This window comes from Tachysurus vachellii, chromosome 10 (assembly GCF_030014155.1).
Source record: "Tachysurus vachellii isolate PV-2020 chromosome 10, HZAU_Pvac_v1, whole genome shotgun sequence".
NCBI lineage: Eukaryota > Metazoa > Chordata > Actinopteri > Siluriformes > Bagridae > Tachysurus > Tachysurus vachellii.
In genome coordinates this window covers 10,202,711-10,224,178 of record NC_083469.1, presented here as the reverse complement: position 1 = coordinate 10,224,178, position 21,468 = coordinate 10,202,711, and the positions used below count along the sequence as shown (strand labels likewise).

Genomic DNA, 21,468 nt, shown 5'->3' with positions numbered 1-21,468 from the left:
TATTAATGTCATCCTAACTTAAAATGGGATTAAATTCCCTATTTTAGTGTTTGAGCTGTTGTCTTTTTTTGTTTGTTTTTTTGTTTTTTTTAAACAAATAAACATGTAAAGTGTCAGTTTGTGTTATTACATACGATCATGGAAATGTAATTAATTAGATATGTTATAAGTTGTTTTTTTCACCAGATCATTAAAGATCCCAAAACAATCTTTCACCAAATTCAATTACATGTTTCTGATTTTTCATAAATGTTGACAAAAGAGTACATCTAGGAAATAAAAGTGGCAAAATCTTAAGTTTTCAGTAATATTTGTTAGCTTTAAGAAATAAAATATCATATATCTTGTCTGGTTTTTTTTTCTGCCAAGAAATGATACAGACCTTTAAATGAGCTAAATAAACAAATTCTTACTTTACTGGGCTAAACATTCTTTCAGAATATTTGACAATGTATTTTTACATTACATTATTTCATTTATTTAAATGCCCTTAAATGGTTATGGTTTAAATTATAGTAGTGTAACTCAGCTCCAATTCACCTTAACCATATGAGAGAGAGAGAGAGAGAGAGAGAGAGAGAGAGAGAGAGAGAGAGCTCATCTCCCTTAACCCAGCCCCACCCCTCTGCTACTAACTATACAGATACATTACCATAATTTTCTTGGCTGGTCTCAGACTTCTGCACTATAACATACAAAAAGCTGTTTTAAATGTTAATATTTAATCAGCAACTTAGTATCTTATTACCCATGCTTTAGATCTTTTCTTTTACTGCAAGATGTATTAAGCTCATTTTCACTCACAGCACAGCACCATGACAAGCAACAAGCATGAAGGCCTGAAGCTGAAGCGGGAGGTAGGGTTAATTAGTGCGATCTCTCTGGTCGCAGGCACTATGATAGGATCGGGGATCTTCATGTCCCCTCAGTTTGTGATGTCCAACGTTGGAAGCCCTGGAGCAAGCTTGATCATCTGGGCTGTGTGTGGCCTGGTGACTCTATGTGCTGCGCTCACTTATGCAGAGCTCGGTACCATGTTCAGAGAGTCTGGAGGTGAATTCATCTATATCCTGAGAATCTACGGACCCTTACCTGCATTCTTTCTGGCATTCACAAAAATAGTGGTGATGAAGCCATTAAGTATTGTTGCTATATCACTGAGTTTAGCTCAGTATGCTGTGGCTCCTTTTTATCCAGGCTGCATGCCACCTACATTGGTGGTGAAATGTTTAGCAGCAGCGTGCATTTTAGTGGTGGCTACCATCAATATGCTGAATGTTCGCTTTGCCATGACCATTCAGGTTATCTTCCTAGTGGTTAAAGTGGCGGGTTTAATGGTGATTGTTATTGGTGGAATCTTTACCATGGCCCAAAATGGCCTGGAAACCCTTGGAAATCCAGACATTGCCTTTGAGGGTACAACTTTGGGGATCAGTACCATTGGAATGGCTTTGTATCAGGGACTCTGGTCTTTTGCTGGATGGGATAATTTAAATAGTGTTCTTGAAGAGGTGAAAAAGCCAGAGGTAAGTTGCTTGAGATTTTGTGTTGATATGATAATTTGACATAGTTTACAGTGTATGTCTTTTAATAACTCAATTGGGGTAAATGGTATATTCAGTTGGTAAATATACATCCTTCTACAACAAAGAGTCAAGATTCTCTAGAGGAAACACAAATCTGTATCTGTCTGAATGATTGTCATGAGATTTATAAATATAAGCAAAAAATAAATTGTTCTGTTTTATACAATCCAAGATAAATCTCCTGCGGGCATTAATGATTGCCATCCCACTGGTAACGATCCTCTACCTGCTGGTCAATATCAGTTTTCTGGCCGTCATGACGTCTAGAGAGATAATGATGTCCAGTGCCGTAGCCGTTACATGGGGGTAGGTCATCACAGTTTGCATGTAACACCTGTGGAACTGCATTAAGTTCATATATTACAAAGAAAAATGACCCACTGAAGATCAGCGTCTTTTCTCTGAGAACAGCAATAAGGTGCTGGGCAGCTGGGGCTGGGTGATGTCTATTGCAGCCGCATTAGCTTCTTTTGGCACGCTGAACGGTTCGTTCTTCAGTGGAGGACGAGTTTGCTTTGTAGCTGCACGAGAGGGTCACATGGTAAGTACAAATGAAATGGTTAATATTTACAGTTATACATTTTAAAATGATGACTCTCTCATTTGTTCTCATCACACCTTAGATCTTCTTCCTGATGTGTTAAATCCAAAATTTTAAAAAAATGTTTGGCGGCACTTTATGTTTTGTTGCTCTTTCAGCCAAACATCCTGTCCTTGGCCCATGTGCGACGCCTCACTCCCACTCCAGCTCTCGGCTTTACTACCATCATTGTCTTCATTGTGCTCATTCCTGGCGATTTCCGACACACAATCAGTTTCTTCAGGTATGGCTAATAATACATTTATACATTTCTTTTGTCCACTTAGAGTATAAAATGCATATCCATAATTTATGGCTTATAATATATCCAAAGCAATGCTTAATACTGATTCTGCATATTGAAACGAATGTGCAATAAATATATGACAAATACATTTAGCAGTAATGCTGTTGCATAAATCATGTGACTAATGATGAACACATGACAGAATTAAAACATACAGAAATATCAAATCATTTAGCTGAACTTCTTGTCTTTGAAATAGCAAAAAAATACTGAATAAATATATATGGAATTTAGGTTATGTATGTGTTATGATGTAACCAGTTTTACTGCAGCCTATATAACCTATTCTTTTTTCTTTTAATACCTTTCTATTTCACCTTTAGCTTCACATCCTGGATCTTCAATGGAATTACAATATCGGGATTACTCTACCTAAAAATTAAAAATTCTTATCTTCCTCATGCATACAAGGTGAGAGAGATTCACATGCCTAAAGCTCCCATAAAATGTGACCTAATATATATTTTATTCCTATATGATCAGTTGCAAACAACAATAAAGATAACTCTAGTGTAATTTTCTGGTTGCAAAAGTATCACTACCTATACAATTAATACTCTGTGATGCCTGCCCTGGAGAGTCTCTTCCTGTACTTTATTTTTCACAATTTCCTCCCCTCTGTATGAAATTTTTTTCACATTGTCATGTGCTTTTGTATTGCTTTGAGTCTTGTAACTGCCCAATCATTGGGGTTTTGCCAAATGTGTCAAGGTGTACTATGCCCATTAGTTTTTATTCCCTCCTGTGTTTTCATATCATCAGAAAAGTCTTATCATTAATATGTGCAACTAAGTCAGGTTTACATGCCTTTCCTTGTTCCCTTGTTTGGCATTTCTAGTTAGTTCTGTGCTTCTTCTTCTTCTTTTTTTTCTTGTTTGTTTATTTTTGAAGGGGGATTTATCCCCAGATTATTCACAGGACACCTATCAAACTTTCATTTCACAGCTTGTTCCTCTTAAAGTGACAATTACTAATCTTGTAACCAAAAATTAATCAAACGGTGAGCTTTAGACACTTTTACCTCTCTTTCGTCATCATCCTTACTGCTGTGGTCGTGAGTCCATTCTTGGCAAATTTCACACGTAAAATGATTTGTTATTGCCATAATTGTTTTTAATGCATTTTAACAGCTTAACTATTTCCAAATCCATTATGTAAATTTTGTAAAGAAACCAATTTTATATATACATACTATATAACAGTTAAACAGGACACAGTTAACGTTCCTGGGGACTGAGAGCAATGTGTACTTTGTTCATATTTCTGTAAAGCTTTAGTTAGGGTTGTCAACAATTTTGGCTTGTATACAGCAGGTAAATATAACGTGTGTATGTGTGATATGATCTTTTTCTCATTCTGTGTTTAATATGATCATCTCAGGTACACATTATTATTCCTATCCTGGGTCTGCTGGTGTCTGTGTTCCTGGTTCTAGCTCCGATCATTGACAATCCTCAGATCGAGTACCTGTATGTCACCCTCTTCATCCTAAGCGGAGTTTTAATGTATATTCCATTAATTCACTTCAAACTGTGTCCACACCTGCTGGACAAACTCACAGTGTTCCTGCAGCTCTTCCTGGAGGTTGCACCAGCTGAGAGAAATGTATAAAATGCCACATCAGGCTTGGAGGCAAAGCTTTTTATCTGGATCCTTAAAAGAGTATGTCATGATTTTATTACCAGAATATTATGGGTGTTGAGCATTTAGAGTCCAAATAAACATTTTTGCAACACATCATTGTAATTAAGGTAAATAAGGTAAATAAATATATGCGTATCTAAACATGCTTTCATCTTTCACAACTGTAATTATTTTTAATCTTTTATTACATTCTTTTCAGTTTAATTAACAAAAGAAAAACTACCAAATTCATATTTAGTGCTCCAAACATTTCATATCCTTGTGTTAGTACAGAATTAGAATAAGAAGGAAAGTAGAATAAAACTTCCAATAGACAATACGGCTAAAAGCAAAAAATTATATAACTGATAATAAAATGCTAAATTGCCTTGTTTCTGCTTTTAAATCAGTTATTTTCTCATCTTTCTGATTCCAAAATATTTTACAAATTTTACAAAACTCTGGTTGTAATGCAGTTTTCCTATTCTTGTGTTAGCTGTGTGATTCACATACATTGGGCACCAAAACCAAATTCTTTGCTTGTGTGACATTTGTTACAAATAAATAATAAGACACGATTTGTATTAAGGCTGATATAAATAGTGTACAGGCACACAACTAGGTTCATCTTTCTTCTAAAATGGGCATCAAGATCAACTACACTATATTATTAGGAATTTTTTCACTGTGACAATAAAAAAGATCTGAGTGTGTTGGGAGTGAGGCGGAGGTTGAAGTGGCTGATTTGACTGTTAGGACTCTGCCCGGACTCTGGCCACGTGCATTTGTTTATGTTCTTCGTCACGTGTCTGCCCCGCCCCTTGTCTCTTCCTGCCCGCTTCAACACACCTGTTTACCATTGTATTACCTTGTCTATTTAATTGTGCCGCGTTGCCTTGTGCAGCGCGGAATCTACTGTGGTTTTGTCCTGTCTCTAGTCCGCGTCATGTTTCGTGTTTTCTGTTATTAAACCCTGTTTGTTTTAGCTATCCTGCGATTGGGTCCGCTCTGTCCCGTGTTCATTACATTGACACTGTAAGACCTGACAAAGCTCCAGATGGAGATTTAGGTTTAACACATACATTTCTTTGATGCCTTTGTCCCTAATCACAAAAAATAAACAGAAATGTTCATGTGGTGCAGTAAGCAGACATCAGAATTCAGTCCTTGAAAGTTGTTAAATTTGTGATAAACTCTCCACACCAATTGATACTTTTCTTGGCTGTTCTGAGACTTGTGCATAGCAACGTACATCAAGCTGTAATAAATGTTAATATTTAAGCAGTAATACTTTGTACTTAGTATTTTATTGCCCATGCTTCAGATCTTTTACTGCAAGATGTATTAAGCTCATTTTCACTCACAGCACAGCACCATGACAAGCAACATGCATGAAGGTCTGAAGCTGAAGCGGGAGGTAGGGTTAATTAGTGCGATCTCTCTGGTCGCAGGCACTATGATGGGATCGGGGATCTTCATGTCCCCTCAGTTTGTGATGTCCAATGTTGGAAGCCCTGGAGCGAGCTTGATCATCTGGGCTGTGTGTGGCCTGGTGACTCTATGTGCTGCGCTCACTTATGCAGAGCTCGGTACTATGTTCAGAGAGTCTGGAGGTGAATTCATCTACGTCCTGAGAATCTACGGACCCTTACCTGCATTCTTTGTGGCATATACGTTCACAATTGTGGTGAAACCAGCAAGTATTACAGCTGTAGCCTTGAGTTTAGCTCAGTATGCTGTGGCTCCTTTTTATCCAGGCTGCATGCCACCTACATTGGTGGTGAAATGTTTAGCAGCAGCGTGCATTTTAGTGGTGGCGACCATCAATATGCTGAATGTTCGCTTTGCCATGACCATTCAAGTTATCTTCCTAGTGGCTAAAGTGGCGGGGTTGATGGTGATTATTATTGGTGGGATCTTTACCATGGCCCAAAATGGCCTGGAAACCCTTAGAAATCCAGACATTGCCTTTGAGGGTACAACTTTGGGGATCGGTACCATTGGAATGGCTTTGTATCAGGGACTCTGGTCTTTTGCTGGATGGTACAATTTAAACTTTGTTCTTGAAGAGGTGAAAAAGCCAGAGGTAAGTTGCTTGAGATTTTGTGTTGATATGATAATTTGACATAGTTTACACTGTACAGTATGTCTTTTAATAACTCAACTGGTGTAAATGGTATATTCAGTTGGTAAATATACATCCTTCTACAACAAAGAGTCAAGATTCTCTAGAGGAAACACAAATCTGTATCTGTCTGAATGATTTTCATGAGATTTATAAATATCAGCAAAATAAAATGCCAGAGGTAATTTGTGAGATTTTGTGCTAATAAACACTTTGTTTACATAGCATATGTCTATTTGATATAGCATACTCAGTTATTGCTGAACATAAATAAAGGTTGCGATTCTTTACAGTCCAATTCAATTTTATATGTACAGCACTTTTATTAATTATACAGTATAAAGCAGTTTTAGATCATGTAGATTTAGATCACGGTGTTATCAGCGGCAAGAACTATTCTTTGAGATACCATTCGATGTCTACAGAAAGCGATAGGATATTTATGGCATTTGGCAGACACCCTTATTCAGAACGACTTACATTTACAACTGAGCAGTTAAGAGGCCTTGCTCAGGGGTCCAGCAGTGGCAGCTTGAGGTTGTTGGGACTTGAACTCATAATCTTCCAATCAATAGTCCAAAGCCTGCCCTATTCAATATTCAGATATTTAGATATTGAACTTTGGCCTTAGTAGCATCTGAAAATGAGACTGGATCATTATAGTTGAGTCAGCATGCACCACTGATTTGATTCCAATCTAACCAAGTGGGATCTTTTGCCATCAAAGTGATAAAAAATCTGTTTCTATTAAAGCAAAAGAAAAGTTTAAAAACACATTTCCCAATGTAGTGAAGCAGTTACTATAAAACTGACTACAATCTAGTCTGAAATAATTTTAGACAAAGTACATTTAGCTTTTTTCTTTATCACCTGCCTTGCTGTTTTTTTTCCTCTGCCTGACTAGCAGGATTCTCCAGACCACAGTAACTGGCTGTCTAGTTTATACAAACCCTACAAGATAGATCAGTTCAGTTAATAGGTGTTGATGAGTAAAGGCAGTTGGTGTTGAAAAGGTGTAGAGCAAAGATATCCTCCAGAGGAAATAGAAATCCAGGTTAGTAGGACATCTAGAGGTCTATGAATGATTATGAAATTTGTAATTAACATCAATTAATTGTATTGGATTTTATACTATATCCATTTGTGTAAGGTAAATCTCCCACGAGCATTAATGATTGCCATCCCAATGGTAACGATCCTCTACCTGCTGGTCAATATCAGTTATCTGGCTGTAATGACTCCTAGAGAGATGATGACGTCGAGTGCTGTAGCTGTTACATGGGGGTAGGACACCACAGTTTGAATTCATGGAAGATGATGCATGTAACAAATATGGAACAGCACTAAATTTAAATGTAGGTTTAAAAAATAAATAAAGAAATTAATAAGACCTCAGCATCTTTTCTCTGAGAACAGCAATAAGGTGCTGGGCAGCTGGGGATGGGTGATGTCTATTGCAGCCGCATTATCTTCTTTTGGCACGCTGAACGGTTCGTTCTTCAGTGGAGGACGAATTTGCTTTGTAGCTGCACGAGAGGGTCACATGGTAAATATGAAAAAAATTAAAACTTTAATACACATGACCCAAGATGTTATATGTTCTGAGATTTCTTTCTTTGTGATTTGTTGCTCTTTCAGCCTAGCATCCTGTCTATGGCCCATGTGCGTCGCCTCACACCCTCTCCAGCTCTTACGTTTACCAGCATCATTGCCTTCATTGTGCTCATTCCTGGAGACTTCCAGGGAATAATCAACTTCTTTAGGTATGACATAACATTTAGAGCTTCATCGGCTAATATATATATAATGAGAGAGATAGATAGTGGGCTATAAGCTTTACTATAAAACATATCAATACAAGATTACTGTTGTTTGGTAAAGTATAGGAATCAGCTTGAATGAATCTGTCCAGTTTTTATTTTAGGTTATGCATGCGATAGTCAGTTTTGTTTATCACCTGTTCCTTTAATTCTACTCTGACATTCAGCTTTACATCCTGGTTCTTCTATGGAGTTACAATATCTGGACTACTCTATCTAAAAATCAAAAGGTCTGACCTTCCAAGTACATACAAGGTAAGTGAGATATACCTCATGTCTCATATAAAATGAATGTGTTAAAAATTATATACTCTCATCTTATTAGTGCAGTTATTCAGTCAGCCAGTTATGTGGCAGCAGCACACTCCTAGAACTATACAGAAACAGGTGCAGATCTTTAATTACAAAACCTATCCAAAATGTATCTGATATTTTCAGATTGTTACAGATTGTTATGGTCCAAATCATGTTTAATGTTTTGTTTAACCACATGCATTTATATGTCCTTTACTTGATTACAGGTCAACTGCTGTCTGTTATTTTTAATTTTCTTTTGGTGTTTCTCATGTGAATACATGACGATGGGATTTTTACATGTACGCAACCTCATATTTATATCCCAGTGAAATAGGACATGAAATAGGACTGAGAGCAAATATAAAATTTGACTTTTTTTCAATAATAAATGAATCCTTTGTGGTTTCAATAAATGTGGCACATGTATTTTTCAGATTAAATACTATTATTATTATTATTATTATTATTATTATTATTATTATTATTATTATTACAGATCATTATTTAAAAATAATCTCATAAGAATCTTATTTGAACAAAGACACAAAGTTTCTCTGACTGTTTGACTGAAAGTATTTTTTTAATTCTGTATAATATGCATGAATCATTAAAATCAAAAGCAGAAATATTATTGAAATAAACTGTTTGTGTTTTATTTTTCTCAGGTTCCAATTTTTATCCCCATCCTGGTAATTCTGGTGGCTTTGTTTCTGGTTTTAGCTCCTATTATTGACGATCCTCAGCTCGAGTACCTATATGTCACCCTCTTCATCCTAAGTGGAGCTTTAATTTATTTTCCGTTCATTCACTTCAGACTGTGTCCACACCTGCTGGACAAACTCACAGTGTTCCTGCAGCTCTTCCTGGAGGTGGCGCCAGCTAACAAAAATGTATAAAACCCCACATCAGACTGACAGGCAGACTTTTTAGCCTCTTGTGCTGATAAGCTCTGGGGCCTTATAATAATATGTAACAGTTTTATTACTAATGCTTTCTTAATGTTGTTAACATTTAGTCCGTCTTTGCATTTGGGCATTTTTAGTTTTTGTGAGTTTGTTAAAATATCAATAATATGCTGTGTTGTCTTATGGCACCACTAGAAATTGCCAAATTTGTTTGTAAAAATATAATTTTTTTAATTTTTAATTTTTAAAAATTATAATTTTTGTAGCTAGAGTTTTTGGTGTTATTATTTAATTATATGAAAAACACTGTATTCCGAATATTTGCTTTTACATTTACATTTCTGGCATTTAGCAGACACCCTTATCCAGAGAGACTTACATTCTGTGACTTTTTTCAATGTAAACAACTGGGGGTTAAGGGCCTTGCTCAGGGGCCCAGCAGTAGCAGCTTGGTGGACCTGGGATTCAAACTCACAACCTTCTGATCAGTAGTCCAACACCTTAATTACTGAGCTACAACATCCCATTTGCATCCTGAAAGTAGAAATAATATTCCAGATTTCTAATACACTTGTGTTATAATTATAAATAAAAAGGCAGCGCTTCCAATTAATATCCACATGATCACATGTAAAAATAACAATCAAGGAGTGCAAAATGACCTCAAACCAAAACAAGAAAGAAAAACCAAGCCCTTTAAGCATCTCACATATATACTTGGTTTGTAATCCACTCACCCATGTACACAAATCACTCATACACAATTAATATTCTTATGATTCTTTCTAAGAAAGGGGAGTTTTTCCTTACTGCAAAAATCTTATCAGGTAGGTCTAACCACACTGAGAGCAACCAGTGAACGCAGCAGTGCACAAAATACTTGCTTACCATCTCAAGTCCACAAGTTGCTGATTCCTGCTGAGTGGAAAATATTAGCAGTAAAGGTAGAAAGTATATATTCAGGTTGTGAGACTAGTAGTGGGCCAGTTAAAATGGTGTATGACAGCAGTATCTATTGCACACACTGTGATGTACATCACAATGTGATCATTGAAATATCTCAGTAAATGCACATGCACACATCTAGATGTTATATACCTCCTTTGAAGCTAGCAGAGGACAAATTAACCTTGTTACTGTGCAATGGGAAACATAGACTACCTGTAGAATTAATGTATCTAAGGAATTAATTTATCACAAAGGGGTGTTCAATCTAAAGGGAACATTCAGGTGCACACAGATTACTAGTCTGGGATATTTAAATCATATATTTTCACTATACGTTCAACACTATATGTTCATTGGCGTTCATTGATAATAAAATAATGTTTCTAATGGATATACCAGATTTTTTTTAATTTAACATGTAATTCATATATATATATATATATATATATATATATATATATATATATATATATATATATATATATATATATATGATAGTTACCTCAGGATGCTTAAGCTCTTCAGTGATTGAATTAAGAGTGCTCCAACCATCATAGGCCCACAGACACTGGTAGAAAGCCATTCCAGTCACACTAATGCTGGAGCTGGTCCCCTGAAATGCATTCTGAAGATTTCCAGTGCCTCCTTGGATGAGCAAAATCACACCAATAATAGAAATAACTGCCAGTGCAAGGAACTTAACTACCATGAGGATTGTGGTGACAGCCATGGAGGAGCGCACATTCAGGAAGTTCACTATGGTCAAGAAGACAATTCCACATGCAGCTACAGACTTTACTACGAGGGCTGGGGGTTCACAGTCTTCATAGAAGGGTGCAACAGCATTGAGCGCAAAGCTAAGAGCCAGTCCAGTCATACTGACTGGCCTTACAACAAGCACAGAGGTGAAAGCAAAGAGAAATGCCATCAAGTTGCCGGTAGTGCGCAGTATGTAGACGTATTCACCTCCAGATTCACGAATCACTGTTCCCAGTTCAGCATAGCTCAGTGATGCCAGCATTGCCAACAATCCAGAGACAGCCCAGATCACCAAGCTAGCCCCAGGACTCCCAATGTCCAGCAGTACAGTCTGTGGGGACATAAAGATCCCAGAGCCGATCATGACCCCTGCAATAAGGGACACTCCTCCAATCAGTCCTACCTCTGACTTTAGTTGAAGTTTCCTAGCTGTGTTGTCCATGTCTATAACTCTACTAATGACTGACTTTTCCACTGTACTGTGGTAGTGTCTGCTGCCCTACCTACAGTACTGCCACATTTAAACTCAACCCACTATGCTGTATTGTTTACTGCATAGGAGTTCAGTACTTAATTCTGGCAACTCATTTAACTTTTTGTCTTAAATTTTCCCCTTTTGTTTTTTTTCCCCTTTTAATATTAAAAGTTAAAGTGTTATAAAGCCTTTTCTGATGGACATGCGCTTGTTATTGAATAACTCATCACAGAAGACTGATGACCTATTAATAAAATGCTTGCAATTTTAGCAAGCATGTATGGGAATTCCTAAGGCCACTGCCATCATCATCCAGATGGGCAGTAAAATTAGGACAGTGCGCAATGTTTTACAGTTGTCAGAAGACACACCTCTTTACTTAGGAGCATACATGGTGGTGGCACTTTCTAGGGTCCTCCCTACAAGTGGAAGTAGGAAGTAGTGCTTATTTAAAGACTAAGGGAGTATCTCTTCTGCCAAAGGCAGTGTTATTAAACAAAACAGAACTCTTTGGCAGTAATCTGGTTTCTCATGTGTAGAAAATTTTTTTTTTTGTTTAAAACTTCTCAGTTACACAGGGCTCTTTCTTGAGGCCATCCTTTGCATACCATGTCTTTGGACCTCAGTTTGTGCACAGGGGCCTTCAGAGAAAACTAGTCAAAATCTTTCAAACTTACAGGAAGGTTATGATGACTCAAACAATCCCTCTTAAAACCCTGACTTCTTCTGCCTATTAGCAAAGGTTTGACACCAATTGGTCATTAGAAGAAGTTTCTATTTGTCTTATTGAAATTCATATTTAAAATTCACAGAGAAATTCTTTCTTTGCATATACCAACTTGCAAGGAAGCTAAAGAAATAACACATGATACAATGCCCCTGAAGAAGAGAAGGTTAAGGACATTGCTCAAGGGCACAAGAGTGGCAGCTTTGTGGTGCTGTGGCTTGAACGGGGCACCGACCATTTACAGTAATTACCATTAGGCTACTACCGCCCTAAATACTTTTGCCTTATTTTTTACACAGTTTTACATGAAACTGTAGAAATATCTTGTATACAAATCCCAGAAGATCAGCATTTTTGGTAATACCAAAACCAGCCCTACTGGCACCATAACCATGATAAAATAACTGATAGCACATTTTTCCGCATTCTGATATTTGATGAACAGCTCTTAAGCTCTATCTGCATGGGTTTATGCACTGCACTGCTGCCACATAAATGGCTGACTGGATAGTTGTGTGAATGAGCAAGGACTAATAAACTGCCCATTGCATGTATATATCGGCTGTTCTTCTTCAGCAGTTTCCTCAGTTCCAAGAAGTCCTTCAGTAGCTTTAACTTTCATTTTCTGAATGCAGGCTGGCACCTTAACCACCAGGATTTGCTGTCTTTAGAAAAGCAACAATATTTCCGTTAAAGCTTAGGACCCGCAGTGGATGAAGCATATCTTGAGGACCATAAAAGGCTTTACTATGACATGGCTATGTGATACCAGTATCTTGTAATGACAAATCTATCCAGAAGATGTCATCATATAACAAGGTTACAATTAAGAGGTTCAAAACTAACATGGTTAAAGGCATGAAATCCAGACTCCAGACTTTCACCTTTCACTTTTCAGTCACAATGAGCTGACAATCAGAAATGTAAAAAATGTAAAGCCATTTATAATTATAATACACAAATAAAAGCATCGTGATCCAATGACATCTTGACGATTTCATAAAGATTCTTTCATAAAGAGTTGCTCCAAGTGATTTTGGGGCGTTTTCTCTTAAAATTAAAGAAAAGATCCCAGTAAAGATAAAAGTTATTCATAAATCATCTTAACTCTTAAAAGATCTCATAAGGTCAAAAAATGTTAGGAGAAGTGAAGAGGAATTTTAAGAGGCTTACCAGTTTCTTTATCAGAGGAGAAAATGTCTGAAATGTGAAGAGGAGGAAGAAATGTGTTGCATACAATATTTAATAATGACAGTGAGTTAATAAAATGTTTATATGACCCAGATGTTTAGCACAATTAGCAACCGGTAAACTTGGCACAAGCAAAGAGTACATGGACAATATTTTCCCAAGGGCTACCATCAAGGTGTACACATCACTCCCCTGTATGTATGCGCCATCTTGACAGTTCATTTCTGGTAGTTGAATTGCTCTCAAAGAGACAAGATATGAGTAAGCCCAAGTGACATGGTGAAAACAGCTGCTCGTCCTCATACCACTTCGATTCCTGATATAACTGTCACAAGGTTGTCTCAGCAGACAAAAACATTGCAAAGTTTGAGAACCTTCATGAATGGACTGTTCTCAAGTGACTGATGCACCTTAAACCATATGCCAAACTGACAACCTCTCGAGCCTGTGGGTGAAGAATCCAAGGTGATTATTCCTCTCCAGTGGGGCATAATCCCAGTCGGACTCATTCTGCAAGAAATGTCTTTCACTGCCAGCAGGCTAATGATTGCATTCCGTCTACTGGGACAAAGACACATTTTATTCTGTGTAACTTGGAGTACAGTTGAAGGCTGATGACATATCAGTGAATTGTCTGCAGTTCTAGCAAGATTAGGGGAATATAGGTAGCAGCCTTGATGAACCTCATTGGCAAGCAGGATTATATTTATCTTAGTTTATCCAAATGCATGCTAGTGATCTACCTGTTCAGGGGGTCTCAACCATTTTCACTGTTAGTCTACATGTCACAGTGTAAGAGGGAATAATGGATGTGTAATGGCTGGCCTGCTTCTGGATGAGAGCAGGATTGATCTGGATTGATGCCACTTTGAAGGCTCCCTGCATGAGCACTGAGAAAGGTATACATTCAAATATGACTTACAGTTTTTTCACACCAAGAAATTTTAGAGAAGCCCAATATACCACCAAAATGAGAAGGAAGGAAAATGGTGCAGACACAGGGAAAATGTGAAACTTCACACAAAATGTGACCTAAACTCAAAATTGAACCAGGGACACTTTAGCTGTTCTTTACTTGTTAATTGTTAAGTTAGCCCCACTAAACTTTAAATGACCCCCAAAATGAGTCATGGGTGAATTTGTTACGCTTGTGTCTCTCAAAAGGCTTCTATTCTCAGATTATTATAAATCTGGTAAATTGAAAGAGTTTAATCCAAACCTCATTAATGTAAATATGAGTATAAATAATTTTAATAATTATGGTTAATATGATAAAAATGTTTCATTCATTCATTCATTCATTCTACCGCTTATCCGAACTATTCTCGGGTCACGGGGAGCCTGTGCCTATCTCAGGCATCATTGGGCATTAAGGCAGGATACACCCTGGGACCGGAGTACCTGGAGGAAACCCCCGAAGCACAGGGAGAACATGCAAACTCCACACACACAAGGCGGAGGCAGGAATAGAACCCCCAACCCTAAAGGTGTGAGGCAAATGTGCTAACCACCAAGCCACCGTGCCCCCCAAGTTAAAATCAAATTTTATAAAATCTAGATTCTGTAGATGGAAAATTTATGAATAAAAATATCCTGCTATAAACAATGCATCATAGTGAGATGAAATTATTTTTGAATATTTCATATCTGAATGTGGGTGGGCATGGTGGCTTAGTGGTTAGCACGTTCGCCTCACACCTCCAAGGTCGGGGGTTCGATTCCCGCCTCCGCCTTGTGTGTGTGGAGTTTGCATGTTCTCCCCGTGCCTCAGTGGTTTCCTCTGGGCACTCCGGTTTCCTCCCTCGGTCCAAACACAAGCATGGTAGGTTGATTGGCATCTCTGGAATATTGTCCGTAGTGTGTGATTGAATGAGAATGTGTGTGTGTGCCCTGCGATGGGTTGGCACTCTTTCCAGGGTGTATCCTGCCTTGATGCCCGATGACGCCTGAGATAGGCACAGGCTCCCCGTGACCCGAGGTAGTTCGGATAAGTGGTAGAAAATGAATGAATGAATATCTGAATGATTTTGAATGATTTTATAACAAGCCAAGATATAACTACTGAAATCTACTACATATGATTAGTACAATATTAAAAAGCAATGTATAATTAACCATATAATTGTGATGATTACATGAATGATGGTTTGAGCTTAACAGCTGAGCTTAAATGTACTTATCATTATTGAGCTGATTGTTTAACATTTAAAGACAATACAGGAAATTCTGTACAGGCCCACCTCCAATTAATTCCATTCTACTGCACTGCAAACACTGAAATATTTTAGCTGCATATCTGATTTGCATCAGACAATTTTAACCCATTTTATGTAATGTGTAATACTAACAAATAAAATATTTTTATGTTTTAATGTTTAATATGATTTTTGCAAGTTCCCATAGGCATTACGTTTAACACTTGTGCTTTAAGTGGACAAGTAGAACCAAACAGGGCAGAAGTGTTTGACCTCGGGAACCCACTTCTCAGGGATGTTCTCTAGCGAGTCAGGGCTGTCCACAGAGAAGCACATTAGTATGACGTCCGTGTCCGGATAGGAAAGCGGTCGGAGCCGGTCGTAAAGCCGCCTTCACACTGCACACGACAAACGGACACGACTGTCGGATTTCGCCCCCTAGTGACAGTCGCACGGAATATGCAATATAATCGTGTAGACGTCAACATGGGAGAGAAGTTAATTCTCGCGGTCTCGGAAAACCCATTACTAGATGATTGTGACAAAAATGTTCTCCATTAAGGCGCAACTCTTGCACTAAACGGTGATACTCACCGAGACTTTTTCTCCGAGTCAGGTGGTGTTTTATACACACTGATTTGCAATGTTCCCTTTCGATACTCCACTCATACTGCGTATGGGAAAAGCTCCTTTTTTCCTCAATACTGAAGCCTTTTTCAATAACGCAGTGCAACTGCACTGCCATTGGTTTAATCTGTAAACTTTTTAAACCAATGACGGCGCTGCGTAGCTGCGCGAGCCTGTGGCGATGCAGCGCGCCAAAGCCCGCTATAAAGGGGCGGGGCGTATAAGCTATATAAGCAGGCAAATCACCAGAGGAAATCAGATCTTACTCCTTCAGCGACGACTTCACTTCGCTGAATTTCCTTTGAACGCCTTTGCTGAATTTTCGCCGTTGAATAGGCACCGCAGCGGACCAGCTGAGACCGCCGGCGCTGCAAGCCGCTTCTTGCGCCATTCTCAGGCTGCCGGCTTCCTGCTTGCAGCCGCTTCTCAGCGATCTCCTGCCGCCATCCGGCGATCACAAAAAGAGCTTTCCAGCGGTTTTCACCGCTCTAAAAGAGCATTTCCAAAAACGCCGTTTTAACGGCGGCGGCCATGCCGCGTCACAACTGTAGCACATGCAGAGTCCCTCTGCACGAGAATGACGGCCATGATGAGTGCGTTTCCTGCCTGGGTAAATCCCACGCTGAAACTGCATTCACTGAGTCCTCATGCTGCTTCTGTGAGAGCATGAGTCTCGCCTCTCTGCGCTCGCGGATCGCTTTCTTTAATGAAAGTGACCCCGCCCCTCACGCCCCCTCGTCCTTTTCCTCCCGCGAGCCGGCCAGGAAGCGACAGCAGGGAAGAGGGGCTCAGCGCCCGGGTTTGGGTGAGCTCACGCCGGCTCGGCGCCCGCGTGCCTCACCCTCTCCGACGAGAGAGCCGTCCCCTGTCCTCTTCTCACGCCCAGAGCAGCGTCCCTCAGCTGAAGTGAGTGACCTCGTCTCATTTGGCGGATCGGAGGACGAGCCGCTTAACGACTCCATGTCACTCGCGGCTTCTGAAACGGAAGACTGGGCCGGTGAATCTAACCCCGCCCACTTGCCGTCGCGAGAGCCCATCGACGCCAAAGCTGGGATGGATGCCGAGCTTCTCCGCATCCTCTCCAGAGCTGTCGAAGATCTCCATCTGGAGTGGGCCCCCCCTGAGGAGCCGACGCGCAGCAGGCTGGACGAGTGGTTCCTGCCGGGAAGCCGCCAGGCCCCCCGCCAGCGTTCTGCCCCGTTCTTCCCTGAGGTGCACAATGAGCTCACAAAGTCATGGCGCGCCCCCTACTCGGCCCGCCTACGCACTTCCTCTGCAGCTCTCGGCGCAGTAGATGGCTCTCAGGAGAAGGGCTACGAGCAATTGCCCCCCTGGACGAGGCCGTGGCTGCTCATCTCTGCCCCCCCGTGGCTGTGGGGTGGAAAAGCAAGAGAGCCCTTCCTTCAAAGCCCTGCAGGATGACATCTGCCATGGTACACTTCTGCGGGGCCAAGCCGCTTCAGCACTACACACCATGGCCATTCTACAGGTGTTCCAGGCAAAGCTTCTCCGTTCCCTGGATGAGTCGAGCCCTAGTGAACCTGCTTTTTGCGACCTCCGCAGCGCCACAGATCTGGCCCTGCGCGCCACAAAAACCACGGCCCAAGCCATTGGACGATCCATGGCCAACCTGGTTGTGCTAGAGCGCCACCTCTGGCTTAATCTCACTGAGATTAAGGAGAGCGACAAGGTGGCCTTTCTAGATGCCCCAGTCTCTCCATCCGGTCTCTTCGGGCCGGCTGTAGAAGGGTTTACGGAGCGCTTCACCGCAGCACAGAAGTCGTCCCAGGCTATGCGGCACTTCCTGCCCAAGCGCTCCACCTCCGCCCCGAGTCGCCCCAGGACTGCGCCGACTCAGCGCCAGAGCACTGTCCCTTCTGCCCCCGAGGTGGCGCCCCCTAAGGAGCAGCACCCAGCTCGCCCCACTAAGCGTGCTAAACCACCTGGACGTCAGGGCCCCCGGCAGAGGATTGTGCTGGACCCGATGCCCTCTAAATCCTCCTGATCGTTTGGGAAGGAAGAGGAAAGAGCAAAGTCCCGCCACGGCCGGACCACCCCAGAAGCTCTCTCGCCTGCCGGCTATGCGACCTGTGCCCACCGTTGTTGCATCCACGCAAAGCACTGTTGTTATGGCAAACACAATAAAGATTTAACATTTTCTAAAAGAGAGCAATTTTCCTCTTCCACACTTGTCAGTGTTCAGGCCCCTAATCAGTGGCCTGCCATCCGACACTATCCAGCCCCTTGTCACGCGGGCCGAGGCCTGGCAGGCCATCCCCGGAGTGTCCAAGTGGGTGTTGGGAATAATAAAATACGGCTACTCACTGCAGTTCGCACGGAGACCCCCACGTTTTCGCGGGGTGATTCCCACTTTGGTAGAGCCGGACGATGCCCAGGTCCTCCGCACCGAAGTGCTGACGCTGTTGAGGAAGGGAGCCATAGAAATGGTTCCTCCCTCAGAAAGCGGGTCGGGGTTCTACAGCCGTTATTTCCTTGTCCCCAAGAAAGATGCCGGTCTCAGACCCATCTTAGACCTCAGACTCCTGAACCTCTCCCTCATGAAACGGAAGTTCAGGATGTTGACACTGAAGCAGATCCTCACGCAGATTTACCCCGAGGACTGGTTCTTCTCGCTGGATCTGAAAGACGCTTACTTTCACATCCAGATAGCCCCACATCACAGACGATTCTTGAGATTCGCGTTCGAGGGTGTGGCTTACCAATATGCAGTCCTTCTCTTTGGGCTGTCTCTAGCTCCACGCACTTTCACGAAGTGCATGAACGCGGCACTTTCCCCTCTGAGACAGATGGGAATCCGCATTCTGAACTATCTCGACGACTGGCTCATTCTAGCCCAGTCGCGAACCGAGCTAGACCACCACAGATCCGTGCTCCTGAGCCACTTAGAGTGCCTAGGACTCAGGGTCAATTTTGCCAAGAGCTCACTGCTCCCCAGCCAACGTATTATGTTCCTGGGAGTGGTTTTCGACTCAGTCCGCATGAGGGCGGTCATATCACCAGAACGCGCTCTGGTACTTCAGCGGCTCGTGGCCTCTGTCAGGAACAAAGCCTGTTTCCCTCTGAAGTTCTTTCAGAGGATGCTAGGGCTGATGGCTTCCGCCTCCCCAGTTTTACAGCTTGGCCTCCTACGAATGCGGCCCCTGCAATACTGGCTGAAACTCCGGGTCCCACCTCACGCTTGGCGGCACGGCCGCTTTCGCGTCAGAGTCAACCAGGCCTGTCTAGCAGCCCTGGAGCCTTGGATGAACCCTGTTTGGTTCAGCCGTGGAGTACCCCTACAGGCGGTTTCCAGAAGGACGGTGGTCTCAACAGATGCGTCCAACCTGGGTTGGGGCGCTCTGTGCGAGGGCAGACCAGCCTTCGGCTCGTGGTCACACGAGGACAGCCATCTCCATATCAACTGCCTCGAGATGCTGGCGGTAGAACGAGCCCTTCGATCGTTTCAGGCGATCCTGGAAGGGCGCCATGTCCTAGTCCAGTCGGACAGCATGACAGTGGTGTCCTACATAAATCACCAAGGTGGCCTTTCGTCCAGCCGCCTCTACATGCTGGCAAAGCGCCTCTTGGAATGGGCATTACCCAGGTTGCAATCGCTCAAGGCGACACACATACCTGGCAAGTCGAATCTGGGAGCAGACATGCTTTCGCGGAGCAACGTCCCCTCGGACGAGTGGATGCTCCATCCCCAGACGGTTCTCAAAATCTGGGAGATTTTCGGGAAGGCAGAGGTCGACCTCTTCGCCTCAGAAAGCAACTCTCATTGCCCAACTTATTTTTCAAAGGACACAGATGCGCTGGCCCACGACTGGCCCAGCCTCCTTCTTTACGCTTTTCCCCCGATCGCTCTGGTCCCTCAGGTCATCAGACGAGTCAGGGAAGACAGGCACAGAGTCCTCCTGGTGGCCCCACTCTGGAGGAGCCAAGTTTGGTCCTCGGAGCTATTCAGGCTTTCCATGAAAGCCCCATGGCCGAGCCCCCTGAGGCGGGACCTCCTCTCTCAGGCGAACAAGACAATCTGGCACCCGCAGCCAGAACTCTGGGCTCTGCACGTATGGTCCCTCGATGGGAGCCTCTGAGCCTCCCCAAGGACGTGCTACATACCATTGCTCAGGCGAGGGCCCCGTCTACGAGACGCCTCTACGCACAGAAATGGTCAGTCTTCGTTGACTGGTGCTCCACACGGAACGAAGACCCTGTTGAGTGTGACGTATCTCCGATACTGTCATTTCTTCAAGAGCGTCTGGACAAGGGTCTCACCCCTTCCACGCTCAAGGTGTACGTGGCAGCCATCGCAGCATTTCATGCTCCTATTGCTGGCCAATCAGTGGGTCGAAACGGCCTCATTGTGCGTTTCTTGAGAGGTGCTAGACGGTTGAAGCCCCCGCGTCCTCTCACCGCTCCCACTTGGGCCCTGCATGCCTTGAGTTTGGGCCCAATGACTCAAAAGTCATTTTAAAACCCAGGCACGGCTACGTACCTAAAGTGCTCTCAACGCCATTTAGAGCGCAGGTAGTTTCTCTCTCGGCTCTGCCTCTGTTGTCAGGTGAGCAAGAGCTGAATTTACTCTGCCCAGTGAGGGCTTTGAGGGTATACACTGAGCGGTCACAGCCTTTCAGGCAATCTGACCAGCTTTTTGTCTGCTTTGGTGGCCGCACCAAGGGGTCTTCAGTCTCAAAGCAACGCCTCTCGCGTTGGATAGTCGACGCTATCACTCTATGTTACTCTTCTATGGGTCTCGAGTGCCCCATAGGAGTAAGAGCCCACCCCACTAGAGGGATGGCCTCTTCATGGGCCTGGTCTGGTGGTGTCTCGATCAAGGACATCTGTGAGGCGGCCAGTTGGTCCTCGCCGTCCACTTTTGTCAGATTCTATAACCTGGACATCCCGACCTTGCACGCTCGGGTTCTTTCGGTTTGATACGACGGCCTCTTCAGACTCCGTCATCATACCACCTCCGGGGAGCTTGCTCCCTCTTAGCAGTGTTGCGTCAAGGGTTCGACGGCTCCGGCCCTCTCACTTGGGCCCCAGGGTGTTCAAGATAAGTCTTTTCGTTCCCTGCCGTGGCACGGCGCGGTTGAATTCGTTCCCCATACGCAGTATGAGTGGAGTATCGAAAGGGAACGTACTCGGCAAACCAATGGCAGTGCAGTTGCACTGCGTTATTGAAAAAGGCTTCAGTATTGAGGAAAAAAGGAGCTTTTCCCATACGCAGTATGAGTGGAGTATCTCAGGGAACCGAGGTTACGTTCGTAACCGAGTACGTTTTCTTTGCTTCTCCAGCG

The 21,468-nt window shown here is 42.4% G+C and overlaps 3 protein-coding genes across 3 annotated transcripts; 2 read left to right on the top strand and 1 right to left on the bottom strand.

The window, feature by feature from the left end:
- The first annotated feature begins 815 nt into the window (after window positions 1-815).
- Window positions 816-4,084, top strand: LOC132852771 (b(0,+)-type amino acid transporter 1-like). The gene is made up of 6 exons (XM_060880188.1): window positions 816-1,526; window positions 1,759-1,892; window positions 1,998-2,127; window positions 2,286-2,410; window positions 2,797-2,884; window positions 3,854-4,084. The coding sequence occupies exons 1-6, from the start codon at window positions 816-818 to the stop codon at window positions 4,082-4,084; spliced, it is 1,419 nt and encodes a 472-aa protein (XP_060736171.1).
- Window positions 4,085-5,446: 1,362 nt separating this feature from the next.
- Window positions 5,447-9,852, top strand: LOC132852770 (b(0,+)-type amino acid transporter 1-like). The gene is made up of 6 exons (XM_060880187.1): window positions 5,447-6,182; window positions 7,372-7,505; window positions 7,638-7,767; window positions 7,860-7,984; window positions 8,209-8,296; window positions 9,004-9,852. Exons 1-6 carry the CDS (start codon window positions 5,472-5,474, stop codon window positions 9,232-9,234), a joined length of 1,419 nt encoding a protein of 472 aa, XP_060736170.1. The 5' UTR covers window positions 5,447-5,471; the 3' UTR covers window positions 9,235-9,852.
- An 832-nt stretch (window positions 9,853-10,684) lies between these two features.
- On the bottom strand, window positions 10,685-11,392 carry LOC132852531 (b(0,+)-type amino acid transporter 1-like; the record flags this gene model as incomplete). Its single annotated transcript, XM_060879767.1, has 1 exon — window positions 10,685-11,392. A coding segment is annotated over exon 1 (708 nt), but the record flags the coding sequence as incomplete, so codon positions are not given.
- Between the last annotated feature and the right edge of the window lie 10,076 nt (window positions 11,393-21,468).